Source organism: Trachemys scripta, chromosome 8 (assembly GCF_013100865.1).
Source record: "Trachemys scripta elegans isolate TJP31775 chromosome 8, CAS_Tse_1.0, whole genome shotgun sequence".
Classification (NCBI taxonomy): domain Eukaryota; kingdom Metazoa; phylum Chordata; order Testudines; family Emydidae; genus Trachemys; species Trachemys scripta.
The window spans coordinates 54,970,159-54,997,670 of record NC_048305.1 but is presented as its reverse complement, the minus strand read 5'-3'; the positions used below and the strand labels follow the sequence as shown (position 1 = coordinate 54,997,670).

The window sequence follows — 27,512 nt, the reverse complement described above, 5'->3', positions numbered from 1 at the left end:
CAAAAAAATGCTCTGAAATACTGGGTCCTTGACTGACCGCTTGTGACTGTCTTAGAACTGCCTCATGAGGTGATCTTCTAGCAAGTTCTGATGCTTGGATGATGCAGGGCCAGTGACATCAGTGGGTAAGGAATAGAGCTGAATGCTCTCTTGTGCAGATGACCTAGCTCCTCCTTTACTGCTGACATAATATATAACTGTGGTGGTGTTTGTTAGCACTTGGACTGTAAATCCCAGGAGTAGAGGCAAGAATGCCTTGCATGCCTGGCAAATGGCTCTGATTTCCAGGACATTTATGTGCAGACAAACTTCTTGAGAGGACCACAGGCCCGGTGTTTGAAGGTGACTTACATGAACTCTCCACATCCCTCAATGGAGCCATCTGTCCCCAGAGCCTTGGTAAGTAGAGGTGCAGCAAAGAGCACTTCCTTGTACACTTGAAGTGGGTCCTTCCATTAGTTTAATGAGGAGAGGACTTCTTATGGGACCATGATCATCAGATCCATGAGGTGTCTGCTGAATGTGGATTTTTCTTTGTTGACTTTGAGCTTTAGTGTGGCAAAGAACATTAAGGTTATTTGAACTGCATTGGCCACCTGTTGTGCTGAACTTCCTTAGATCAACCCTTCAAGGGGATCTGAATAAACTCCTCTGCAAATGAGCTACTATGACTACCAGGTTCTTGGTGAACACTCTCAATGCAGAGAAAGACTAAAGGACAGAACCCTGGTAATGAGATGTTCCTACTAGGAATCTGAGGGATTTCCTGTGAGCCAGGTGTATATTGTTGAGACACCAAAAAAATCTAGAATGGGCTGCCAACCCTCTTTCTTTAGAAAGAATAATTAATGAGAATTAAAAACCCCAACTGCCCCTGAATTCTAAATCTCCCACCACATCTTGGAGCAGTGGAAGAATCCACCCTCTTGCTTCAACTGTATCTTGAGAGGGGTTCCTGAAGAGGGACAGGGAAGTTGAGTGGGGAGTAGGAAGAAAATGGAATTGAATGTAATACCAGTTGCTGACAATCTCTCAGACCCACTTCATACCCCAATGTGTCCAGCAGGGCTATGACTGATAAGCATTTGTATACTGAATCAGTGGACACAGGAGAATACCAGGGACCCATACACTCCCCTGCTCAAAGAGAAATCTTTGGAGTCCATCCCTGAGTCCCATTGTAGCTGGGTAGGGGAAGTATACTGTATTGATCTCTCAATTGCTGTATGCAGTACCATGATTTAGGTGGCCAAAAGTCTAGTTTGCACTGCTGAGGGGAATCCAGTACCATCCCAGGAAGGGTAATTCAGTACCAGGTCCACAGCCAGGTCACTCACACTGCCAAAAAGACGACAGGTTTCAGAGTGGTAACCGTGTTACTCTGCATCAGCAAAAACAATTAGGAGTCGCAGTGGCACTTTAGAGACTAACAAATTTATTTGGGCATAAGCTTTCATGGGCTAGAACCCACTTCATCGGATGCATGAAGTGAAAAATACAGGAACAGATATAAATACATGAAAGGATGGGGGTTGCTTTACCAAGTGTGAGGCCAGTCTAACAAGATAAATCAATTAACAGCAGGATACCAAGTGAGGAAAAATAACTTTTGAAGTGGTAAGACAGTGGCCCATTACAGACAGTTGACAAGAAGGTGTGACTAACAGTAAGGAGAAATTAGTATTGGGGAAATTAAGTTTAGGTTTTGTAATGACCCAACCACTCCCAGTCTTTATTCAGGCCTAATCTGGTGGTACCCAGTTTGTAAATTAATTCCAGTTCTGCAGCTTCATGTTGGAGTCTGTTTTTGAAGGTTTTTTGTTGAAGAATTGACACTTTTAGGTCTGTTATTGAGTGACCAGAGAGACTGAAGTGTTCTTCTACGGGTTTTTGAATGTTATGATTCCTGATGTCAGATTTGTGTCCATTTATTCTTTTGCGTAGAGACTGTCCGGTTTGGCCAATGTACAATGTACAGGGGGCATTGCTGGCACATGATGGCATATATCACATTGGTAGATATGCAGGTGAACGAGCCCTGGATGGTGTGGCTGATATGGTTAGGTCCTTTCATGGTGTCCCTTGAATAGATATGTGGACAGAGTTGGCACCGGGGTTTGTAGCAGGGTTTGGTTCCTGGGTTGGTGTTTTTGTTGTGTGGTGTGTAGTTGCTGGTGAGTATTTGCTTCAGGTTGGGGGACTGTCTGAGTGTGGGCAGGGTACAGAGAGTGAGAAAGAGTCTGTATCAGAGGAAAGGCAATCAGCAGATACTCTTTTCATAGCCAGTAACAAGATTCCAGATGAATCCATCTTGGGCTATTTGGATGCCATTGGCTGTGGCACTTGAAACAAGTTTGTCACATGTTGACTCTTGTGTCTTGGTTCTGAGGATGTCTAGTCTTGTCTCTGGAGTGTCAAGCTCCTTCCTACCTGTGCGTGAAGAAGTCAACAACTGGATTGAAGCTGACAACTGGTGCCTTAGACATCTTAGCCCTGGAGCTCAGGATGAAATCCCAGCTGGCGTGGGCATGAGCTGAGAGAGATTGGAGAAAGACTGAGCCTTAGCCACATCCTTCTCTGTGTCTGAGGAGGCTTTCACTGAAGTACTCCAGAAGAAATAACTAAGCAGGCACCCCTAACCTTCTGAGTCTGCCTGGAACAAGAGCAGCAAATAAGCAATGGTCAGGGATATGACATTTGCCTAAACAAAATAGCCACTTAGACGGTTGAATGGAATAGCAGCACCACAGAGTGGCATTCCTAAAGCCCAGAGATTTAACATCTACCATAACAGCTCAAGTCTCCGTAAAAATGGAAGGGGAGAGGAGGCGGATCCAAGCCTATTATTTATGAAAAATTAGTAAAAGAAAGTAGTAAAAAAAATACTTTAAAACCAACAGGCAGTCTAAAAGTTAACAACCTGACAACTGTATAACCTAAACACTCACTGCAACTGAACTGAAGAGAAGCAGGCAGACTGAAAGGATTCCATCTCTCTGCCAAGTGTGGTAAGGAAGAACTTGGGGGGTTAGGTGGAGATGGAAAGAACCTGCAAGTTGTAGAAACAGATAGCCAGAAGAATCTGATCTCAGGTGCATGGGGTGCATCTGCAGTAAGAGAGGAATCCATGTGGACAACCCATCAATGAAGAACTTAATATCTGTCAATTTTACTCAATTTTAACTCAAGTTTTTTTCCCATAAGCCTCTTTTTAAAAACCCTTAAAATTACACTTGCAGTCTATAAAAGGAAACTGAATATATGATGGAACAACTTGAAAAACTGTTGAACTCAGATTTCTGTTTCATTATCCTGGGCCTGTGATTTGGCAAAATGAAGCATGGAGTGATGTCTTTATCTTTTGAAGCAGGAAGTTTATGGAAAGATAAAAATTTCCCTGAGCTATTTTTTTTTTTTTTAATTTTGAGTGACTGTTGGAGATAACATAACACTTTTTAAGGGCAGATTTCAAAGCACTTTTCAGTGAGGAGTAAGCACTATAATCCCTATTTGACAATCAGGGAACTGAGGTGCAGAGATAGGTTAAGTGACTTGCCCAAGGCCACTCAATTAGGGGCTGAGCAAGTAACAGACTATATCTCCAGACTCCCAGTTCTATGCTATACCCACTGCTTTTGTAGGGCTCTGTCCACTGTTGCCACTTACCCCCAGGATTACAGCAGCCTTCTCTTTATTAAGGTATACAATATTCTATTCTTACTGTGAAGATTAACATTTATTCAGGCAGTGCCAATCAATCCAGTCACTGTACTTCACCTTGGTGTTTTTAAAGACATCCCAAGAAAAGTATTTATACATGTATGTCAATAATAGCCACTTAGATGTTGGAAAAAAAAAAACATCCCTAGAGCCAAACAAAATTAAACAATTGCTATAGTTATAGAATAGACTGGGTAGTGCCACAAAAAGCCTATAATTATGGTACTACGGGCATAAAGTATAGCAACACCATGAGATGCTCTCTGTGCTGACCTTCAGTACAAAATTGAAGATTATGAGAGAATCTTGGATTCTAGCAACATCCAGCCTCAATGTAGGACTATGGGAAAATCATTTTACAGCCATCTGCCTCAGTACATCTAACTGAGCGAGTACAAAAAACCAACACAGATTACTGGGTGAGGTTGTTTGGCTTATGTTATGCAGGAGTCAGATTAGATGTTTCAAATGGTCTCTTCTAGCCTTAAAAAACAAAAAACAAAAACAAAAAAAAACCCTATGAATAAAATCTAAAAACAATGGTTACATATTTGCAAATACTATATATAGTTTAACACCCAGAACCCTCACTTTTCTTTACAAAAATTCTGTACTTTTAAAAACCTCAGTGTCTGTAAATGAACAGTTAAGGGACCCAGTCTATTTCTTCACTACCATTAATTCTCCTTTAGTCACTATCACCTTACACAACTGACTGAAAGTTAAAAGAAAAAATTGTATCAAAAGAGAGACTCACTACTGTCTTTCATCAACTACTGGCTCCTGGAAGACACTGGGTCTAAGTTTCAGCCAGTCCATCGAGACCTTTACAGCAGGAAGCGGGTATGCACCCCAAGACTCTTCCTGGAAGTCATTCTGCAGTGGACACTTGCACAGGACTCCAAGAAAGGAAACTGAAAGGACAACATAGAGGAATCCATAACAACTTTTAAAACTGAGCAACAATCTAATTAAGAAGTGTTACACCATAAATCACTATTTTGAAGGGCTATTTATTTAGAACAAATCACCCTACTGATTTTAGTTTAAAGATTCCACTGGCAGATCATAAGATCTTATTTTCAATGTACTACTTCTTACCACAAAGTTCAGACATTAGCTTTTTGAATTGTTTTTCCTAAAAAGGCTCTGTTGACAACTGAAGAGAGGTGGTAGATTCAGTAGGACAAATAGGTAAGTATCTTCTTACAAGTGAATCAAAGGAAAAAAACAGAAAACTGAATTTGGAGGGGGGGGGAATCAAGGGGGGGAGAACACAATCCATTTTAAATGTATACTATAAGGAAGCAAAGAACAACAAAAAAATTGGAGTCTCAGTACTTACTGAAGAGGGCAAGTAGCTGTGTCCAGCAGAGCTGCTCATCCTGGCTGTAACTATGCTGTTCAGTTTCATTGCTAAAATCTCGCAGATGATGCAGTTGAAACAGGTTGATGACAGTAATATGAACTAACTGCTGAGAGTTGAAGGCTTTTTGGAATAACAACCTCTATAACAAAGAAATATATACAAGTGTGTGTACTGTAACCCAGCAAGAACGCATTTGAAAGGGTTAGTTGACTGACATTTCAGATTTGTGGTTACTCCTGTACTGCATTAGCAATGGTTCAGCCACTGGGGAGTAGGCACTCATCCTAAATGTTTTTCAAGTGCTATTAGATAATCCCTAATAGCAAATTATCCCTCCAACGCAAACATACCCTTAAGACGGCACAAGAAGGGCTCAGTTAAGTCTGACAGACTTTGCTAGACCTCAACACCTGCATACATAACATGGAATGTACTGTGGGGGACTGGCCCACTCTATGTAGTTTAAATGTAACATGCAATAGAGTGATTACATTAAAATGTGAGACTATGCAAACTGCACAGAAACATACCAGCTAATCTTTTTCTCTTTCAAAAAAATGAAAGAGCAGCAAATGTAGTGTCATGATTAAAATTTTTACAGATAAATCAGGTAAATCAACCATGATGTATGGTTATGCATTATGAGTGTTTCCATATTTAATCCCATGGGACAGAACTATTAATAGTGATGAAAATCGCACATGATGTTTACAAAAATTATCTTGCTTCACTAAGTACAGTAACACTAGACACCTGCCATTCTTTGGCAGATGAAGACTAACTTTAAACCTTTCTGATGCACTGTGATAAGGACTGATATCCAATCTAGCACCACAATCAATTTAGACAAAAAAATAATAATCACATAATGAGCTACAGTTAGTTGCCTAAGTGGAAAAATGACTTTTCTGAGCCCCATGCCCAGTTTGTTTTTTGCCTAAGAGCATATAGCACCCTAGATTCTACAACTGGAGTCAGAAGCATAATGAGACTGCTGGTTTTGTTGAACAGTCCTAACCCTATAATTTTGGGATGTAAAGAGAGCTTCGAGTTTAGCAGCATGACCAACCACACAGTACCGTAGAGCTGAAAATATTTCTGAAAATATAGCCCATTGTAATTCATCAGTTTCCTGACATCCAGAAGGCTGAGCTGTTAAATGCCCATTTTGCTTCAGTCTTCACTAAAAAGGTTAATCGTGACCAGATACTCAATGCAGTTAATATTAACAAGGAGAAAGGAATGCAAGCCAACACAGGGAACGAACAAATTAAGTTAGATATATTCAGCAGGGCCCGATGAAATTCATCCTAGGGTATTGAAAGAACTAGCTGAAGCAATCTCACAACCATTAGCAATTATCTTTGAGAGCTCACGAAGGATGGGTGAGGTTCCAGAGTACTGAAGGCCAAACATAGTACCTATCTTTAAAAAGAGGAACAAAAAGAGGACCTGGGGAATTATAGACCAGTCAAGCCTAACTGGCCCAGCAGATAGGGGAAAGCAGTAGATCTGATACATCTTAATTTTAGTAAAGCTTTTGACAGTCCACCAGGACATTCTCATAAGCAAACTAGGGAAAGTAGTCTACATACAATTACTATACAGTGGTTGCACAACTGGTTGAAAGACCATAACCAAAGAGTAGTTATCAATAGTTCGCTGTCAAAGTGGAAGAATGTAACTAGTGGGTACCACAGTGGTCAGACCTGGGTCTAGTACTATTCAATATTTTCATTAATGACTTGGATAAAGGAATGGAAAGTATTCTTATAAAATTTGTGGGTGACACCAAGCTGAGAGGGTTGCACGGAGGACAGGATTAGAATTCAAAACTACCTTGACAAATTGGGGAATTAGACTGAAATCAACAAGATGAAATTCATTAAAAACAAGTGCGAAGAAAAAAAAAAAAAAATCAAATGCACCACTACAAAAGGGGGAATAACTGGCTAGTAATCCTGAAGAGGATCTTGAGGTTACACTGGATCACAAATTGAATACGAGTCGACACTGTAATGCAGTTGCAAAAAAAGCTAATATAATTCTGGGGCGTATTACCAGGAATGTCCTATCTATGACACAGGAGGTAATTGTCCCACTCTACTTGGCACAGGTGGGGCCCTAAGCTGGAGTACTGGCCAATTATAGGTGCCATACTTTAGGAAAGATGAGGACAAACTGGAGAGAGTCCAGAAGAGAGGAACAAAAATGATAAAAGGTTTAGAAAACCTGACATATGAGGAAATGTTAAAAAGACTAGGCTTTTTAGTCTTCAGAAAAATAGACTGAGGGAAACCTGATAGTCTTCAAATATATTAAGGGCAGTTATAAAAAGGACAATGATCGATTGTTCTCCAAGTGCAGTGAAAGTAGGACAAGTAGTAAATGGCTTAATCTGCAGCAAAGGAGATTTAGGTTAGATATTAGGAAAAAACTATAAGGACAGTCAAGCTCTAGAATAGGCTTCCAAGGGAGGTTGTGGACTCATTGGAGGTTTTTAAGAACAGGTTGGACAAACACCTGCCAGGGACGGTCTAGGTTTACTTGGTGCTGCCTCATTGTAGGGTGCCGGACTTGACATCTAAAGGTCCTTCCCAGCCATAGGTATCTACGATTTCATGCTTCACTTCACAACCCAGCTAGATGAAATGATTTTCTTACATCATGGGGAGGAGGAAGCTAAAATTATTCAGCTCAGTGTAGCAAATGCCATGTTACAGAACATGTTGCTTATATATACAGCACAATGTAGTGCACAAAGTCAGGGTGTAATTAGTTCTTGCACATCTTGGATGTGTTCAGTACCGCAGAGCCTTCCATATGCCTGAGCACTGTACATACTTTCCACAATGCTTATTAGTAATTATCATTTATAAAATGGCTAAAATTAGGAAAAGAACCAGTGATGAACAGTTAGAGGGGTGGTGGGAAGGTCTGTTGTGGTTTTAAATTTTATCTAGCTAAGTCACATTGTCTGGAGTAAAAATAAAAAAGCTCATCTATTTAAATTAGAGAATGTAGCAGTTTTAAACTTATGAGCTATGTGCTTAATTACTGGTTACTCTTACTTTACAGAGGAGACATCTCAGTTTTGAATGGTTCCACTCCATGCACAGAACTGAAGGCTTTCAAAACACTGCTTTCAAGTGTAAACTTTGCCAGCAGGAGAGGCAGGCAGCTTGAGCAGGGTTAAAACATTCTTAACTACTACTAAAGAGTAAATGTAGGAAATCAGAGAAGGAAGCTCTTGGTTCAGAGTTTACTAAAGAATTTAAAGAAGACTCCTCTCAGATGAAACGGTAGGAGTTGGGAGAAATTGCTTTTCACAAAATCTCTTGCGATCATCCAGTTCAAAAAGCAGAGAATCAAATGTGGCACTCCAAGCTCAGAATGCAGCAAATGTTTAAAACGTTTAATTAAATTTTAATTAACCTTTTGTCTCCGAAACAGAAGAACACATTTGGGTAAACAATGTTAAACCGGAGAAAAAAATCATGCTGTCTGTGTAGGTGAGTAGGGCTGACCATTATCAGCCTCACCACCAAATCTTTGCAGCCTGCTGACTATTACCACCTCATGCGTAGGGCCCTACCAAATTCACAGCCATGAAAAATGTGTTACGGACCGTGAAATCTGGTCTCCCCCAGTGAAATCTGGTATTGTGTGCTTTTACCCTGTACTATAAAGATTTCAAGGGGGAGACTAGCATGCCTCAAATTGGAAGTCCTGACCCAAAAGGGAATTGCAGGGAAGTCAGAGGGTTATTTTAGAGAGGTTGCGGTATTGCCAACCTTACTTCTGCATTGCTGCCTTCAAAGCTGTATGGCCAGAGAGTGGCGGATGCTGACTGAGGGCCCAGCTCTGCAGGTAGCAGTGCAGAAGTAAAGGGTGGCAATAACATACCATACTTCAGAGCTAGGCTCCCGGCCAGCAGCTGCCCAGCTCCAAAAGCAGCGCCACCGCCAGCAACGCAGAAGTAAGTTCAGCAGTACTGCAAACCCCCCCTCCCCTACAATAACTTTGCAACCCCCCTGCAACTCCCTTTTGGGTCAGGACCTCTACAGCTACAACACCATGAAATTTCAGATTTTAATAGGTGAAATCATGAAATTTATGATTTTAAAAATCCTAAGACCATGAAATTAACCAAAATAGACCAGAATGGAATTTGGTAGGGCCCTACTCATGCATATCATGTTCTATTTCAGTGTGCAAAACACTTACCCTCTGGTCAGAAATACTTTGTCAGTTTTCTTAAAGGAACATGTTTTCACAGCCTTTTACATCAGTGAAAGGCTAGATTCCTGGATAGATGTTAGATTTCCAAAGTGAAAAATTAGGAATTTTTTGTGGCACTAACCTTGAACTGTTCCTCCAGCCTCTCTCGAAGAGGGCTCAGCTTCTCCAAGCCCTTACTCAGATACACATGGCCATGGAACTTAATAAACGCCTTGATGAAGTCAGACACACCCCATCGAGTCTTCACCTCATCCCGACTGCAGTTTGAGAGAAATAGTTGGCTTCAGTCTTTGTAAATAGACATAGCTGCATACACGAACGATCTTCCAGGCAGAAACAATGCTAATACCTGCACCCCCTTCTCAGAGAAAGGACAGGAGTGTGAGAGAGAAGAGGTAGTTTCCACTATTGACTGCCCCTACCCAAGAGATGTGTTGGTACTTGATATAGTGCACTTGCCTCCAATAGTGCTCCCACCCGAGAGTATCTCAGATACAGGTACCTCCCTCTCAATACATATATAAGGCGGATGTGGCTGGAACAGGGGTCAGTGATCTCCTACTCCTGTGTGCACATTTGGTATTATGAATGCTTATCCGTGGTGGGTATACACACAGACACACCAAATAAGGGAGGGAATACTTGCCAGGACAGAGTCAAAGGGAGTGTTAGATATGAATAACTACTCACTCCCTAGAACAGATCAGCCTCACCTTTCCAGTGCTTTAGAAAGTGCTTTTTGTAGATTAGTGGAGGCAGCTGGGAAAGGGAACTTCACAGCAATGCTTCTGCAGTAGTAGAAAATTGTGGTCAGGTGGTCTCCTTTGGAGGAAGCTAAAATAGCCAACTGATTGTAAGGCTGACCTAGGGGAGAAGAGGATGACAATTTCTCATGGAGTGAAGTGATCTTCTCTTTAACTGTAACAAAGCTTTTCCCTCTATTTGCTCTAGGAAAGAATCTTTATTTCAATCTAAAACTTGGCTATAAGGACAGCAAGCTTCCATTTAAAGTATATATATCTCCTTTATACAGATCATATTCAAATTAATTTGCTGAACCAATTACTCACCCCATCTCAGCACTGCTATAATTCACAAGCTACAGAACTCCTGGTTCAAATTTTCACAAATCCATTAAATGTAAAAACAGATGTAAATGACTTAATAAAAAACTTTGTCTAAGCAGGAAGGTACAGTCAAGGCCAGACAAAGTTTTGCCTCTAACATACCAATCAGAATCTATTAGAAGTTACTGATGTAATACAATTTAAAATACACCGGACAAAAAAGACAGCTCCAAAGATTTAAAAGTCAGTTTTAGATGACTACTGCAGTAACTGAGTCCGGAGGGTGTGGCTCATAAAAGTAGTTTGCATTTTTGCTACAGAGCAACCTGCAGCACATGGGAATTTGTATTCTATTCATTGTAGTTGAATTAGTTCTGTTCACTACTAGATCACTGCACCTGCATAAGGAGAGAGATTAGGAGGAAAATAAGAGTCAGAAGGCTGAACTAGAGAACCACCTCAAACTTGTATGAGTAACTTGGAGACCCACTGTGAATTACTGAATTTTATTTATTAGTAAGTAAACAATTAAAGAAAGCAAAAAATGCTTGTTCATTTGACAATAATACTTCATACAAAATGCATAAATGTAGTGTAGCATATTCTGTAACTATGAGACCTCACTATAATATTTTGCTATTAAAACCTTTGAGAAATGAAAACAGATTGTATGTGAACTATGGTGCATGCAGATTAGTGAAGTGTGAATTATCAAGGTTTTACTGTAACTTGTTGCTGGTATTTTATTTTTTTTTTAATAGTCAAGATCTTAAACTATTTCTCCATTTTCTATAGAGAAAAAAAGGAAATGCCTTAAATACGGATTTGGGATAGTAAACTCAGCAGAATAGAGGCATCTCAGACTCACCATTGGAGGGAACAAGCTGAGCTGCATGTCTATAGTAGGACTCTGCCTGGCTGGTCTGATTCCTGTAGCGAGCTAAAAAAGGAAAGAAAGGCAAGTTTAGACAGCAGTTTGTCTTGCTGCTCAGCGGGATAAACTCTCCTCAACATTTCAAAGTATGTGGTCCTGCAGATTACAAGTACATACAAATTTATGGGTCTCCTCAAATAAAGTCTTGCAAATACTTTAAAACAAACAGTAGAATTACATACCAAATACCCATAATAGCACAAGAAACATCAATACACTTTTAGTTGCCCTCCCTTTCCCATTCCTCTTTCAGGTCCAAAAGTCACAGATCACCAGCTCTTATTCAATACCCTCAAATACACTGTGCCAGACACATTACACAAAAAGTTGTGAATGCTCCTCATACCTCTTGACACTAGGAGCATTCAATACCTAGAAATGCTAGGTTATTTTAATGTAGTTGCAGGTTGCCTTTTAAAATAACCCTATCTACAAAATGTTTAATCTAGTGTGGATTATATAATCAAAATATGTAAAGCACCACAATAAAATTATAAATGGAATAAACCTGTTGAACTTAAGTGTACCTGGATGCAAAATAAAACAGCCAGGTTTATGAAAGTTAGACTTCTTACCATATTCTTTGTAGGAAAGACTGTTTAATATAGGCTCTCTCTAATATGAATGCCTGTTAAATGTGCCATCTTGTTGCAACACAAATTCTTGTAATAGCTCTTGCAATTTAACAGGTTTCTACTTTTCACTGTCTGACTCTGCAACAATCAGAGCTCCTCTAGATGAAAACACAAGTCTAAGCAAATCATTAGAAAGCTACTCTTCATAATATCACTGCATTCTTGCATCACAGTCTTTCAAGGTCTCTAACACCCCAGCATGACATTTCAGACCTTTCAACCTCTTCAAACTGTTCAGTCTACAGGCAGCAGTTCAAGGTTGGCCTAGCAGCAGCACAGGTTGCACAGATTCCTTTCCAAGTTTATGCGATACAGAGCAACTCATCTCTCCTTGCTCCAAACACTCACCAATGTCTCCAAGGTGGACAAGGCAGTGCTGGCAGATGTATGAGCAGGAGCTAGACTGCGGCTTCACAATGGCGCTGGTGTGCGTCTGTTTATTGCTGATAATTCCCAGCTGGGAGGACTTCACACGGCAGGGCAAGTCTACATTAAACACTGTGCACAGCTCCTGTAATAACTAGAAGAAAAGCCCTAGTTTAATAATAAAAATCAGACAGTAATCAACACAGCAATGTAACAGTATACAGCAGTGCAAATACTACAACAACAACAACAACAACAGAGTTGCATACCCCACCATACAGAGCACCTCCATAAAGAAGGCATGTTCTCCTTACCTCACTGCCCAGAGGTAGATAAGTAGAGGGCAGAGAGCAGATGCAGATCTGTTATGGTCATTTTAAAATCTTTTCTGAGAACAGCAATTACTAGTAAGGTTTTCCCTTCAAATTCCTGACTCCAATGACTAGTTTGTGTAAAGAATTCAGGCCAGTGGGAGCCACGATCGGCCGAATGTGCGGATGCAGCAGGTAAACAAACCGGCCCAGCCCGCCAGGGGCTTTCCCTGAACAAGTGGTGGCCCAAGTTTGAGAACCACTGCTTTAGAGGATTAGTTCAATGGGCTTTAAGACAAGACACTGCCAATTCTTTGTAGCATGTCAATACACTGTGCTATCTATGGTCCAAAGAGTTCAAGAAACAGGCTTGAAAGAAAAATTTCTTATGCTTTTTGCTTTCATTGTAGAAGCTGAGAGTACACAAAATTTAGAGTCTGTGTAGGATCCCATTCCCTTAAAATACTGTTAATGAAACCCAAGATCACTAAGCAAAAACTTGGATGGGAGGAGAGCACGGCCGTTTCTTTATGGGAAAGAAGCTCTTGTGTCCAACTGCCAGAGGCAAAGGGAATATATAATTAAAACCTGAGCAATTGAGAGGGGAAGGGATTTTTAATCTGATTGAGCAGAGCTGAATGTTAACTACAACAGTTTTAACATCCCTATCCCTTCAGATAAAAGCTGAGAGTGTGTTCACTCCAGTTCTCTAGTTGCTCATGGCATCCTCTGGCATTTTGCCTGACGTGATAGAATGCCAAGCCAAAAACTATTGGTGAGACTCAAGTTCCAAAGCAGAGACAGTTGTTACTGAATCAAATAGCACTCCCTCAGATCAGCATTCAGTGTGAGGAATGACTGAGCTTTGCTTTTTCAATGCTTTTGTAGTTTTGCCTATAGGCTTCTGGCAGAAGCTCTTGAACCAAGAGCATTTTGTTTCACCATAATGGAAATACCTATGTACAGCCATATTACTAAGAACTGGACAGAGATGTAAGGAATGCTTTGCAGTCCTGTAAATTCACTTTTCCAAAAAAAAGGTTTATAAGGAGAATAAAGTGTCTTTTAGCTTCATATTAGCTGCAGACAACTGAATCAAAAAGAGAGGCAGGTGAGACAGTCAACTCTTATTTATGTATTTGGCACAATCTTCCAGAGTCTGAGTAATCTCTTGGAAAGTACCTGTCTTGGGCTACATCATCTTGGCAAGGTTCAAGAGTCTCCCAAGAGAAGCACCTTATTCATAATAGGCAAATACTGAATAATAAGCCTTCTCCAAGACAGATGACTCAAACTTTTAACTTAAAATGTGATATGGTGAATAAAGAACGATACAGAACTAGTCTTGTGATGAATAAAGAACAATAATCCAGAAATAGACATTGCATTGCAGGGACAGGTAAGAGCATTTCTTCCCTTTGTCCTTTTAACAATAATTCAGACACAGCCTCTGAAGGCATACAAACTCAAAAATCCTCCTCTGATGTGCCTTAGTATATCAAAATTACCACTAAGTAACAAAGAAGGACTACTTGTGTTAGCTGGTATCTGTGTTGGAGACTAAAGACATAACATTGACCTCTGCATGTTCTCCAGCTGGAGATATGAAGGGTCACACATAGATCATGGCCAAACTATCAAGGATGGATAAGCAGAATGTTTCCATTCTCAGCTAAACCTACATAGGAAGCCCAAAAGGGAACTGTAGCTGGTACAGCTGATGGGGATAGGAAGCTCATATCCCAGAGTTCTTGGATGTCATGGTCTCCAACTTCGCAACTTTCTTGACTCAAGAAAGGCACAGATGTGTCCATGCCTAACCATCTTCAAAGTTATAGTGCATAGATGGGGAAGCTATGAACAGCCTTGTAGGTTAAGAGGTGAAATGCGATACCAAAGTCTGCTTCAATTGTCCAGACAATACAGAAAACAGCAGCACAGAAAATACATATGGCATCAAGCATTTATATTTAGGTGCTCCTTGAAGAGTCAAGTCCCTCAAAGCAGCTTCTCAAGATTGAGGATTTCATCCTTCTCAACTGCGAACAAAGTGGATGAAAAAAACCTAGCAGTACTTTTTCAAGCTCTGCCCACAAAACTCAACCCCTGCCTACTTGAACCTTTAGTCATTTGGTAAATGTGGAGTTCTTGCTTCATGCACATTATAGTTACATTTTAAAATGTACTTTTTGCTCAGACAGAAAGAAAAGTCTTCTTATATGGACAAAAGCAAGATAAAGAATCCCTTAAAAGCAGAACATCTCCAACTGATGAAGAGGAGAGAAACCTCTGAGGTGATCTTCCAATATACAGTGTGATAGGTATTCATTCTCAAAGATGCCATCTGCACAGCAGTTTCACGCCTGAGCATAAGTAGCTTGAGTGAGGTATCCAAATGAAAAGCCGATCAATTAGCACTGCAATTAGCAGAGCAAGAAAGAGAGCCTATGCCACAAAGTTCATGTTACTTTTATGTTGTTAACATACTTCAGGGAGGAAAGATACTTCCAAAAAAAAAAAAAAAAAAAAAAAAAAGGTGTAAAAACAAGTAAGGCCTCAATGAGAACCCTCAGATTATCAGAAGTTGGCCAATTAATATAAGTGATATCCCAAAGAGAGAACTCCAGGAGACAGGAGAGTCTTCTCTGCCTCACCCATCAAAACTCACATGTTCTACAGTACTGTCTGAACAAGGACTCCTCTTCCTAGAAACTGAATTAAAGTTATAATGCTTCATGCGGTTGGGCAGGAAAAACCATGTTAGCTTTGCTCATATTCAGAATTTAAGCAGACCTCATGCAGCAAATGAAGCTGCTATATTTTGGATATTCTGGGTTGTGGTTCCTATAGGCATCAGACAAACCACGTCTTATGATCTTTTTACTAGTAGTGGACTGGTAATGAGAGAGACCACAGAATAACCAAGGCTCATACAATGGACTTTCACATAAAAGTTAGAGCACCTTGACTTTGCAGATGATATCAGCTTGCTATCCCATGCCCTCAGACATGTAAGCCACCACAAATGATCTCCAGATTTATGCACAATTAGTAGGGTTGACAAACACCAAGAAAACTAAAATTATGAGAATCAACACAAGAAACATCAATAATACTTTCTAGGACTGACATGTCACATATCTTTGCAGCATTGTAAGTACAACAGGTGGAACAGAGACATTAAAATCAGAATAGCAAAAGCCAGCCATGCTTTTGTAATTCTAAAGCCAATCTGGAGAAACAGAAATTTTGTCCTCCAAACTAAACTTTGAATATTTAACATCACTGTAAAGTTGGTCTTACTATATGGTGCTAAAACTTGGAATCTAAATTACAAATTTTCATGAAAAACTGCCTTAGACAAATCCTCAGTCTCAGATGGCCAAAACAAAAAGGTGAAAAACTCTGGAGAATAATGAAACAAAAGCCAATAGAACAGGATATTATGGAACAAAAATGGAGATGGCTAGGCTATACATGGAAAGACCCAAAATATCATGACAGGCAGGCATTGGACAGGAACCCTCAGGGCAAGAGGTGGCAACCTAGACCATGGATAACATGGAAACACACCACAGAAGCAGAACGGAAAGCTATCAAAATGACATGGAAAGAAGTGAAGACTGCTGCAGGAGACTGGCAAAGATGGAAGGCTCTGGTGAAGGCCCTACGTTCTGCATGGAATGGAAAGGCATAAAATGAATATATCTAGGTTTGGGATTATCAGGAGTGTAAGGGAGTTGAGTGTCCTTAATATTAATCATAACCCTTTTACTGTTGTCAAATCTCCACCACAGTATTATTTTAATTTCAACTTTTTAAACAGAATGACCTATGTAAAGTCATCAGTTTTATAATAGTTTTTAAACAGCCCAATGAGTACAGCCCTACCAAATTCACGGCCATGAAAAACGCATCATGGACCATGAAATCTGGTTTTTGTATGTTTTTACCCTATACTACACAGATTTCACGGGGGAGACCAGCATTTATCAAATTGGGGGTCCTGACCCAAAAAGGAGTTTCGGGGGGGGGGGGTTGCAAGGTTATTTTTAAGGCAGGGGTGGAATGCAAGGTATTGCCATCCTTTACTTCAGCGCTGCCCTCAGAGCTGGATGGCCGGAGAGCGGTGCCTGTTGGCTGGGCACTCAGCTCTAAAGGCAGTGCCCTGCCAGCAGCAGGGCAGAAGTAAGGGTAGCAATACCATACCATGCCACTCTTACTTCTGTGCTGCTGCCTTCAGAGCTGGGCAGCCAGAGAGTGGTAGTTGCTGACTGAGAGCCCAACTCTGCAGGCAGCAGCACAGAAGTAAGAGTGGCAATACCACACCACACCATTCTTAATTCGGCGCTGCTGTTGGTGGCAGCTCTGCCTTCAGAACTGGGCTCCTGACCAGCAGCCGCCGCTCTCCAGCAGCCCAGTTCTGAGGGCAGCACCACCGCTAGCAGCAGCACGGAAGTAAGAGTAGCAGTACCACAACCCTCCTACAATAATCTTGTGACCCCGTCCCACACACACACCACCTTGAAATTTCAGATTTAAATAGCTGAAATCATGAAATTTACTATTTTAAAATTCCTATGATCGTGAAATTGATGAAAATGGACCATGAATTTGATACGGCCCTATCTATGAGGATTCAGCTGATCCCCACAGAAATATCCCCCCAACTCGTGTTCCTTCAAAAATCAAAAGATTGCTGAGGGATAATTATGGGACCAATAACAGTAGTAGCTGTGTTTATTAAGATTACATGCCAAAAAACTATGTTAGAGGAATATTAAGGTTACAAACTCAAGCACCTTGTGTAGTGAAGGAGACTCATCTGTAGGACCCCTCCCTTATTTGTTACAGGACCTAGAAGGCATGTAGTGGATTGCAGGAAAGGAAAGGATGGTCTCAGGGATAAGGCAGCTGAAAGGTGCTCTGGAGAACTGGATTCAATCCCTTCTTCTGCCAGAGTTCCTCCATGATGCTGGTCACGTCACTTAAACCATGCTTTTCAATAGGTGGTCAACTAATTGTGTGTTTCTCATTTTTATGGATGCTTGATTTGAGACTCTTGGTCTGATTTGCAGAAGTACTGAGCACTCACAGCTGCAACTGAAATCAATGGGAGCTGTGCTTTGAACATATGAAGTCCTCTATGATGCTAAAAACTCTAAAAATCAGGTTCTAGGTGTCTCAAATTGGACAGCCAGTTAGTGAACACTTTTGACTTTACTCTGTTTCTTTGCTGAAAGTAAATTCATTGTGGAAAAACTCTCAGATACTATAGTGATGAGCACCACAGAAAAACCTATGAGGAAATTAATGATTCTGTCTACAGAGCAGGGTTTGAACAGTGAGCAGTAAAGAAGGCCTGGGGCCACACACTGAACAAGGAGACAGCAAAATATTGAATATCTGCTCATTAATTATTATTTCCTTTGTTTTCTTAAAAAAGCAAAAAAAAAATCCATTGTATGGCATCACATTGACATGCACATGAGTCATTAACAGGATTAGAACCTTTAGCTCTACTGCCTAGACCTCTGTCATTAGAATGGAGAGAGTAATTAGTAACAGTAGAAGGTTAGCCTCTATTTGGACCAGCACTAGAGGGGGATGGGACATTTGCCAGTGGATTTCACAGATATCTGCTGGCAGCAGGGGAATGGTGAGACGCAGGGACTTTGGATTCCATTGTAAGCTCTGGAGGGGAGTGTATTCTAATGGGCACAGACTCTTCTGCCCCTTCTCCCCAGAGCTTCACACCTTCTGCCCTGTCTCCTAAAACTAACCCTGTCCTAGTTCTGTCTCTACCCCATCATTGGCCCCATCACTGTCCCATTCTCCTAACCTAGTCAGTCCCAGTCTCCACTTCAGGCTTCTAATCCCAGTCTTTGTCCAGTAAATTATTGCCTTTCCCAACTAATCTCTTCCCTTTCCCAGTCTCCTTGCCCAATCATTCCCAGTTCCTTCCCCCAAATTGCTGGTTTCTTCCCCTGCCTTCTAATTGCCTGCTCATGTTCCCCATCCTCACTAGCTCCACTCACGTTCCCCATCCCTGCTAGCTCCCAGTCCCATTCTTCTTCCCTAGACTTTTCACCCAATCTCAGCATCCTCCCCTCACCTGGCTCCTTTTGCCCAACCAGTTCCACTTCTTCCTCATGACCCTGTTCCTTCTCAGATCTGTCTCCTCTCCTCCTTCGCCCCATCCCACTGATTCCCAGTCCTAGTCTCCATGCCCCTGCCAGCCTCCAGTCCCAGTTTCAGCTCCCAGGCACCTTGTCCCATTCTACTCCTTCAGCCCTTCCCCACAACAACCTCAGTCCATCTTGTCCCTTCTGTAATTGAATCAGATGACTTCCTCCTTCATGCTGTATGGGTGCCAGCAGAGGGGGTTATTGAGTGTAGCTGAGAAACAGGTTCCCTGTTCTTTATTCCAGTACCCAGTTCTATCCTGACCCAGAGTAGCTGGGAGCAGTCATTACAGTGGAAGTCCTTTTGAGCCCCCATAACCCTAAACTAAAGCATGCTCAGTTTACTCTATAGGGATGATGCATGCACAATCTAGTCAATAATACGCGCTGTCAGAGGCTCAATAATGCCTCGTGTACATAAAATCTTTGGAGATTTCAGCTGTTCAACACTAGCAAATGCAAACTGCAATTTATCAAAGGCTCATAACTAGGGCTCAGTGTATGTCATGGAGGTCGTGGAAGTCACAGATTGCATGACTTTCCGCGACCTCCGTGACTTCTGCAGTGGCCGGTGTGGCTGACCCTAGGGCGGTCCAAGCAGCTGACTCTGGGGCCAGCCACACCAGCTTCTGCTCGGGTGGCCCCTGGGGCAGTTGGCCGGAGCAGCGGCTGGTCGGGCGACCCCTAGCAGCAGTCCCCGGGCAGACGGCCGGAGCAGCCATGGTCGGTGGGCCCTGGCAGCGGATGCTGCTGACCCTGGGCACCTCCCCCACAGTGGCCCGCGCCGCCCCCCCAAGATTTAATTCAGGGTATTTTTAGTAAAAGTCATAGACAGGTCATGGCTGTGAATTTTTGTTTCTTGCCTGTGACCTGTCCATGACTTTTACTAAAAATACCCGTGACTAAATCGTAGCTTTACTCATAACTTGGTTAACTATGGGCAGATTTTCAGGGGGTTGGCAAAAGGCACATCCCTGACGCAAAAGGCACATCCCTGACACAAAGGCCACCCACTACCAAATTTCAAGTCCCTGCTCAAAAGCATGAGGACACTAATGCTTTCCAAAGAAAAGGTTCTCAGATTATTTTTTTGACATTGAAAACCAGTGTATTTTTCCCTAATCTCAATCAGAAACAGCTGAATAGTTATGGCTGAAATAATAAAAAAAAAAAAAAGGGGGGGGGGGGGGGGGAAAAGGAAGAAAAAGGAAGCAACCCAAAATTAAAAATTTAAGCAAAGAAGTAAAAATTTGGAAAAGTAAAAAAAAAAAAAAAAAAAAAAAAAAAACAACCAGACTGGAATACAGGGTCTTATAATGAGAAGCATAAGGAAACCTTAGTAAGAAGCTGGTCTACCAGCCTCACCTATAATAAATATTTTACCATTTTTAGACTCAGACTGCTGCAGGAATCAGGAATGAATACCTCATGCTCTTCCTTCTCCATGTACAATATTAAACAATTGGTCAAGTGCATTATGGGAGCTTGTCTGCCTCAAGCATAAGCAATTGCTGGAGAGAGCATACTAGATTTGGCAAATAAACAGTTCAAGCTAAGCAGAGGAGCTGCATACATTCACTATCAGGGCAAAAGTGTAAAAAATCTCATGCTCCAAGGTTGTGCATTTGTACAGAGACCAGTGTTTCAGAACTCACCTGTGTGTAGAAACCGCTAGCTGCCTCTAGGAACAGAGAAAGGTTTGCCTGAACTTCACTCCGATTCGGGTTTGCTCGGTTTTTTGCCTGCCCCTGAAGTGTCGTGATCTGATTCTTAAAAGCATGATTCCAGCTGAGAATAAAACACAATTCTGTTGGCTACAGCAGTGACTCACTGGGCAGACACTGAGCTCACTGAGATGGGAAAAAACTGTTTGTTACAATTATAAGGCACCTGGCGCTAACTCCATCAAAGCTCTCCACTTATTCTAGTGCCTTAACTGTTCCCCTTTAAAATGGAACAGAACATGCAATGGAAATCTAAAGTCAAACAGGGAAGAACGGCAAGTTCCCCCCGCCCCCCAAAATCCCCCAAAACCAAATAGATTATTTCAGCATTAACAATTATTTATTTGCTGCCAGCACTAACCAGCAGGTCAAGCACTATTAGTCATAAAGCTTTGACCATCAGTCTCACGGACAGGGTTAGAGAAACTGTTCAGGAACTGATGTCAGGCCGAAATGTCTGAACATCCAGCAGCTTTAACATCATGCTCTTTCAGACTCTCAGCCAGGGACTGGAAGAAATGCAGACTATTAACCAAGTCTGGTACAAAAAGATGCTCCTGTTCCTCAAATAAGATCCAGGGGTAGAAGTCGGGGGACAAGCCAGCAAGATCCTCACCTGGCTCTGAGGAAGTCATACTGAATGTCCCACTAGAGCACTATCCCTAGATGATCTCTACCCAATCTCTGGCATAGAGTCTTTGTCCCTAAATTAGTATGAACAAACATTTGGAGCTCCTCCATCACCAGCTTCCTGAATGCTCAGAATGGCAGTGTTAGGGAAGATTTCCTGCTCTTCTGATCCATCTTTCCTTGATGGTAACAGAAAAGCAAATGCCTCTCTTCCCTCTTCCCTTCAACCTCACACAACTGAGGGGGACTCAACACCACTAGTCCTCACCCCATAAGAGGATCTTCATCAGTGATGATTGCACCACCCTCTTCTCATACTGATCACAGGGATACTTCCAGCTTGTTTTACCAACACACAGTACTCTACTTCTGTGCTTCAGCTGTAAGGCAGGGTGGCACTTGCTCATTTGTAAGTTAAGAGTTGACATTAGTGGGTAAAGCAAATGTGACTGAGTCTTTTGTTTTTGAGTCTATTGTTCTGAGCTGTGTCTCACCCACATGGCTCTCAAGTGGAGCTAGATCCCATCCCCTGATCTCGGTGGGAGCTACACTATAATTGCTAAGGCTGAGTACCCAAAGTCTTTTCCATGACAAAGATTATGTGGCAGAGCAGCTCCTCTTGGACATAGTCTGTTTTTCCCTATTTACCTGGTTGACTAAAAAGGCAGGTCCATTGATTAGAATTCTCAAACAACTTTTTGGGAATGCTGCAGGGATTTCACTAGGAATTACATATTGGGAAGTCTCTATGTAACAAGTGACACACCACTCTCCAACATTAATCAGTTCCATAAATCCTGCATCTCACTCACAGTGTGTATGCTGCACATGCCTAAACAATGAACTATTATTTACAAGTCCTTTTTTGTGAGTATAAATCCATTAGAGATTTTCTGATGCACAGAAGGGTTTTCCCCAAAGTCCTTAACGGCAGGAATTGTAAACATCCTTTCAGTCCCTATTCTCATATATTCCTCCTAGTTCTTTAAATTCAGTGTAAGATTATTCAAAATGTATTTATTCAAACTTCCACTTACAGAAAAATTGAGCCCATTTTATAGGTTGTACCCATTCTTCCATACGTCTTGGAAGGATCCTGCTCTAGTACACAAACACATGTGAATATCTGTGATTAGAATACTTACAGGTCCTGTTCCACTTTCTTGTCTAAAGCATACTCCAGATCAGTTACTAGCATTTTCTGGTATAAGTCCTGTAGAGCCTGTCTGGATGTCCAGACTTCAGCTGGACCCAGCTTCGAATCTGAGCATCAAAAAAAAACAAAAACAGATTTACCACGTCCCAGTACATAGAACAGCATCATTTCAACTGATTTTTCCCATTCCTACCCCAGGAAAGAAAACATCATGTTCATGCCACACCCAATGCCATGCCACACCTCCCTTCAATTACAGCTTCATCAAAAAACAAAAACTAGGAACACTAATGAATACCAGGAAGAGATTTGCAGGCTTTGCAACAAAGGGCCAAAATGACAAGCTACTAGAAACCAGAGGACTGCACATGAATTTCATATGCAAACTATTTTACCAAAAGCACATCAACATAATAATTATTGCAGTTCTGAAAAAGACTAAGTTACCACTTAGCCTGTTTTTATTGCTGGTGAAGCTATCTTGTAAAAGCCAGAAGATAGATGCTGCAAAGCTGCATTTTAGGACTTCACAGGCTGCATTTGGGGGATCCACAAGTTAGCGTTGGACTCAGCAGTTCCAGCATCTTTGGTGCTAGAAACCAGAGACACATCTTTTCTATTACTGAGAATATCTGCTATTAATTTTTAAATAAGTATCAGATCAGTCATTACCCAAGACATATGAGCTAGGTCCAGTCCTGCTCTCTCCTCCCAGGTGGAAGATAGGACTCATCCTACGTCACCAGCTGGGAGAGAAAAGGACTTGTCTCTCCATAAGTGTTTTAAGGCACTGCATGTGAGTTTTAACTACTTAAGTTTCAGATTTTCATTTTCCATCTACAGCAGGGAGTATAGCCACTCGTAAAGCATTCTCCGTTTATCCACATGGGAAGAATAGACCTTTAACAGGACACCACCTGCACACTCCAGAGTTCTTGGAAATCCCAGCTACTCACTAGATCATGTTTATAAGTAACTGTTTGAACTCAGGATCTCAGTTAGGTCTCAATGTCCAAAGTTAAAATGAAATTTTACCGCCTGCTTCTTTTATGCCCATCGTCTCACTCCTATTAGGAGCCTGGTACACATTTTGTGTCACTACAGCACAAAGAAAAATAGGATTCAAACACAATTTTAGTAACTGCACTAATGGTGAAATAAAAGACAATTACCTGTCATGTCAGCCTTCAGGACTTCTGCCTGCCTGCAAGAGGAAGACAGGACAAGACATTAGATATTAACAAGGACTGATGAAGATAATCAAGTTACACCAAACAAGTGGGGGGGGAGGAGGAATTTGTTGTTGCTGGGTTTTTTCTTTTTTTAAAAACACAATTGCTTGAGTGCGGGACAAAGACAAGGATTCAAGTCTTTTTAGGGCTGGTCTATACTAGGTCAAAGGAGTATTGTTTTGTAAAGGTATGTATAGAGGTCCAAGTAATAGCCTTACAGATCTCTGCAATTAGAACAGATCTGAAGCTGGTCTACTCCTAAATGTTAGGTCGACTTAGATACATCACTCAGGGCTGTAAAAAAATTTCATCCTGTCTGACGTAGTTAGGTCAACCTAACCTCCACTGTGGGTACAGCAAAGTAGACAAAACAATTCTTCCACTGACCTAGCTACTGCCTCAAGGGGATAGATTTACTACAGTGATGGAAACATCCCTTCTATCACTGTAGTGTCTATGCTACAGTGCAACTACAGCATAGCTGCAGCTGTAGCACTTATAGTGCAGACATATCCTACATACCACGTTATGGAAGTAGACATTGCTCTGGCAGACTGACTTAATCCCAACAGGGAGTTGAATGGATGTTAACCTAAAGCTCTCCTCTATGCACTGTCTAACCCACCTAGATAATGTCTCTGAAGAGATAGTGACCTATATGGGGGTGTGCATGTGTGTGCAAGAGAGAGAGAGAGAGCGCGTGTGAGCAAGTGTGAGTGAGCGCTGCCTTTTCAGGTTGCCATAGTCCATCTAATATTGGAAGGGCAATTTTTTGATGGAGAACTCAGGATGTCAAACAGGCTGGGATATTTCTTCCATTGTAACAGATGGGAATTTCAGTGTCTCTGCCATTCTGTCCACAAGTTCACAGAAAACATCTTCACAAGAGGAAGCAACCCCTTCCACTTAATGTTCCAAACGAGTCATATGCTGCTCATCTGACAGTAGCAGGAACTATAGCAGAGGAAATGCTCCATGAAAGCAGGTAACTCTCAGATCCAAGGATAGAGACTTTTCCTGATCTCTAGTGGGAGAGATTCCTAAGTCAATGAGAACACAAAATATTTCTATAATGCTTAGACAAAGGCCATCAAGTACAGAACACTATCTCATTCATGCCAGTAAACAAATTCATGCTCCACATCGTATCTGGGAGGGTGTGATGATACATAGGCACCATATTGACCGTGTATTCCTTCTGATGAGAATAGAACCCAGGAGGTATCCTGGTATGTCCAACACATCCAATTCTTCCTCTGACTGCAAGTCTATACTACAAATTATTGAAGACAATACAGGTATGTCTACCGTACAATAAACACCTGCACCTGACCCAGCTCAGCTGACTCCGACTCTCGGGGTACAGGTTGCAGGGCTATAAAATTGCAGCACAGATATTGGAGCCGATCTTTGAGACCCCGCAAGGGGAGAATGTCCAAGGGCCCAGACCCCAGCCCAAATATCTACACTACAATTTTATAATCCTGCAGCATGAGCCCTGCAGCCCAAGTCAGCTGACAAAGGCCAGTCACAGATGTTTTATTGCAGCGTAGACATACCCTACAAGACCTGGCATGTGTAAAATGGAGTGTCTGGAGGATATTTGAGACAACTTTTCTCACCTCTTCTCTGGCTGTGAGGAGGAGGGCATTCGAGGAGGATAACTAGCAGTAACCTTCACTTTATCCCACTCAGAAGAAAAAGCTTGTCTCTTCAGGTTCTGGTAACTTATGGAATTGCCGATCTGCATGGTGTACCTGCACTACCATAGTAAATGTTGGTAAAGAGTGAATAGGAGATGAAGAAACTACTTCCTGCTCCAACAATCTTTGGATCCAATGCAGTCTTCAGAAGAAACTACTTCCTGCTCCAACAATCTTTGGATCCAATGCAGTCTTCAGAACTGGGGGATGACTTTTAGGCAGGGATAAACTTTCAACCAGAATCTTAGACTTTGATTTAGGATCTAATGTTATCCAATCTAGGTGCAATCGATCTGAGGATTCTCTCAATTTGTCCTTGCTAACAGAAGCCTTCTTGTCTTGCATATCTTGGAACTGAAGTAGAAAGATCCGAGGGTTTCTCCTGTGGTTTGGCTTTCATCTCACAAGCTGAAACAGACTAAGTCCGAGTGCCTTTAAGGTCAGTCCAATGATTTGGGGGAAACTGATTGCACTGAGGTGCTGGATCTTGATCTTTGAGCAGTGATTGAAACCTTCTACATAGCGTTGTTCTTAATGCCAGAGGTGTAAGGAGCAGACACAGGCCTTTTCGTTATGAATACGGATCCCTTGGATGTGTCGGGTCCAAGAGACTCTGCAACCAGAGATTCATGACGCAGTAAGACTTACAGCCTGTTCTCGCATTCCTTGCATGCCCTCAGAGTAAGTGTACTATAGACAGAGCATCTTGAAAGAGAGTGACCCTCCTCAAGGTGTTTTGTGTGGGCATACAACGCCAGAAAGACTGCAAGACAAGAGGTGCGCCTTTCAAAAGCAAGTCTGAACTTTCAGATCTGACATGGAACCAGTAGTCAGAACTGAAATTAACTACTATCTATCAATCATCATCATCATCATCAAAAAAAAAAAAAAAAAACAAACAAACACCTTTTCCTTAACCAACTAACCTTTTCACTAAAGAGACACTAAAAACTACACTAAAGTAAACCACTAAATTCTTTGAGAGACAAATCCTGATTGGATAGATGTGAACCTCTCCAGATCTTTCTGCCGGTGTGGCTAGAAGGAACTGAGGCAGCAAGCAGAGGGCACCACATCCCCTTTCATAGCCTTGCCCTCAGATTGTTCTGGAATGCAGAGAGGAGAGGTAGGAAGGATGCATGAATGGCTCTAACAGGCACTGCTATGAGGAGGTTAGGTTCCACTGTCTGCGCTGACAAGGTCAGTGCATTCCATGAGTGGGAATATGCAGAGGACACTCGAAAAAGAATTATAATTGATGTACCTATAATTGATGTACCTACACTACAATAAATAGTAAACCTTTCCTGTGTAGACTAGCCCTTAAAGAGTAAGAACAGTTAGAGTTTCAATACGTAGGAATAATATTTCTGAACCACTAATGTCCCAAATCAAAGCCTCCATTGTGTGTCTATATGGAAGATGCATCCAATTCTTCTTGCAGTTTCACACTGGAGATAAAGTGCAATTTTAAAAAAAGGAAACCTATAGGCACATCATAACACTAGTTATATTGACTCACCCTTGAGTTTAATACCCAGAAAAAATAACTCATTCTTAATGTTAATTGTTAAGACTAACTCATTTTCAAGGATCAGTTTTCACCAAGTCAATTACCAATTTATGTCAATTCTTTGACCTTAGAATAATTACTACCATTTAATATTAAAACAAAAGAAAACTATTAATAAAATGTGATCACTGGTACAGCATATTTAAATAAACCTTATCTGCCTGTCTTGGAACACTACATTTATGATTTGAAATAATCAAAACCTCTACTCCTTATATTAAGTCCCTATACTTGTCATAATGGAATCCACATTTTGTGGGCAGGCCCTAACAAAGTACAAGTTTATAAAACAAGGAATGGAAATTACTTAAATATCAGGGCATGTCTATGCTACAAACTTTTGCCACCGCAAGTTACATCGGCATAAAGCCACTGCAGTTAGTGTATCGCCTGTGCGCGTGCATACTTGGCTCCTCTCCCTGGCACTGCATGTACTCACTAGGAGTGAGTGTGTCAATATACAGTGCCAAGCACAATGGGTTGGTAACCCAGTCTGCAACCCACTACTGCCCAATGCACTTTCTTCTGAGAAGTTTTGGCAGAGCACAGTGGGACAGAAAAAAGGTTGCGCAGCGGTGACTGGGGATAAGGGGTCAGCTTCCCAGCATGCAACTGTCTCAATTCCATCATGTTATCTATATCCCATAATTTTCGTGCCTTTCGGA

At 41.5% G+C, this 27,512-nt stretch overlaps 1 protein-coding gene across 5 annotated transcripts in view; it reads right to left on the bottom strand.

Moving 5' to 3' along the window:
- The window catches only part of SMG7 (SMG7 nonsense mediated mRNA decay factor), a 110,997-nt gene that overhangs the window by 48,226 nt on the left and 35,259 nt on the right, over nt 1–27,512 (bottom strand). For all 5 annotated transcript variants that reach the window (XM_034778054.1, XM_034778053.1, XM_034778051.1 and 2 more), the window contains 9 exons: nt 23,512–23,543; nt 22,329–22,446; nt 20,485–20,617; nt 12,316–12,487; nt 11,267–11,338; nt 10,045–10,195; nt 9,453–9,588; nt 5,066–5,228; nt 4,478–4,634 (listed from right to left, as the gene is read on the bottom strand). In XM_034778054.1, the coding sequence (XP_034633945.1) occupies nt 4,478–4,634; nt 5,066–5,228; nt 9,453–9,588; nt 10,045–10,195; nt 11,267–11,338; nt 12,316–12,487; nt 20,485–20,617; nt 22,329–22,446; nt 23,512–23,518 (1,109 nt within the window). In that variant the 5' untranslated portion in view covers nt 23,519–23,543. The remainder of the gene's footprint in view (nt 1–4,477; nt 4,635–5,065; nt 5,229–9,452; nt 9,589–10,044; nt 10,196–11,266; nt 11,339–12,315; nt 12,488–20,484; nt 20,618–22,328; nt 22,447–23,511; nt 23,544–27,512) is intronic.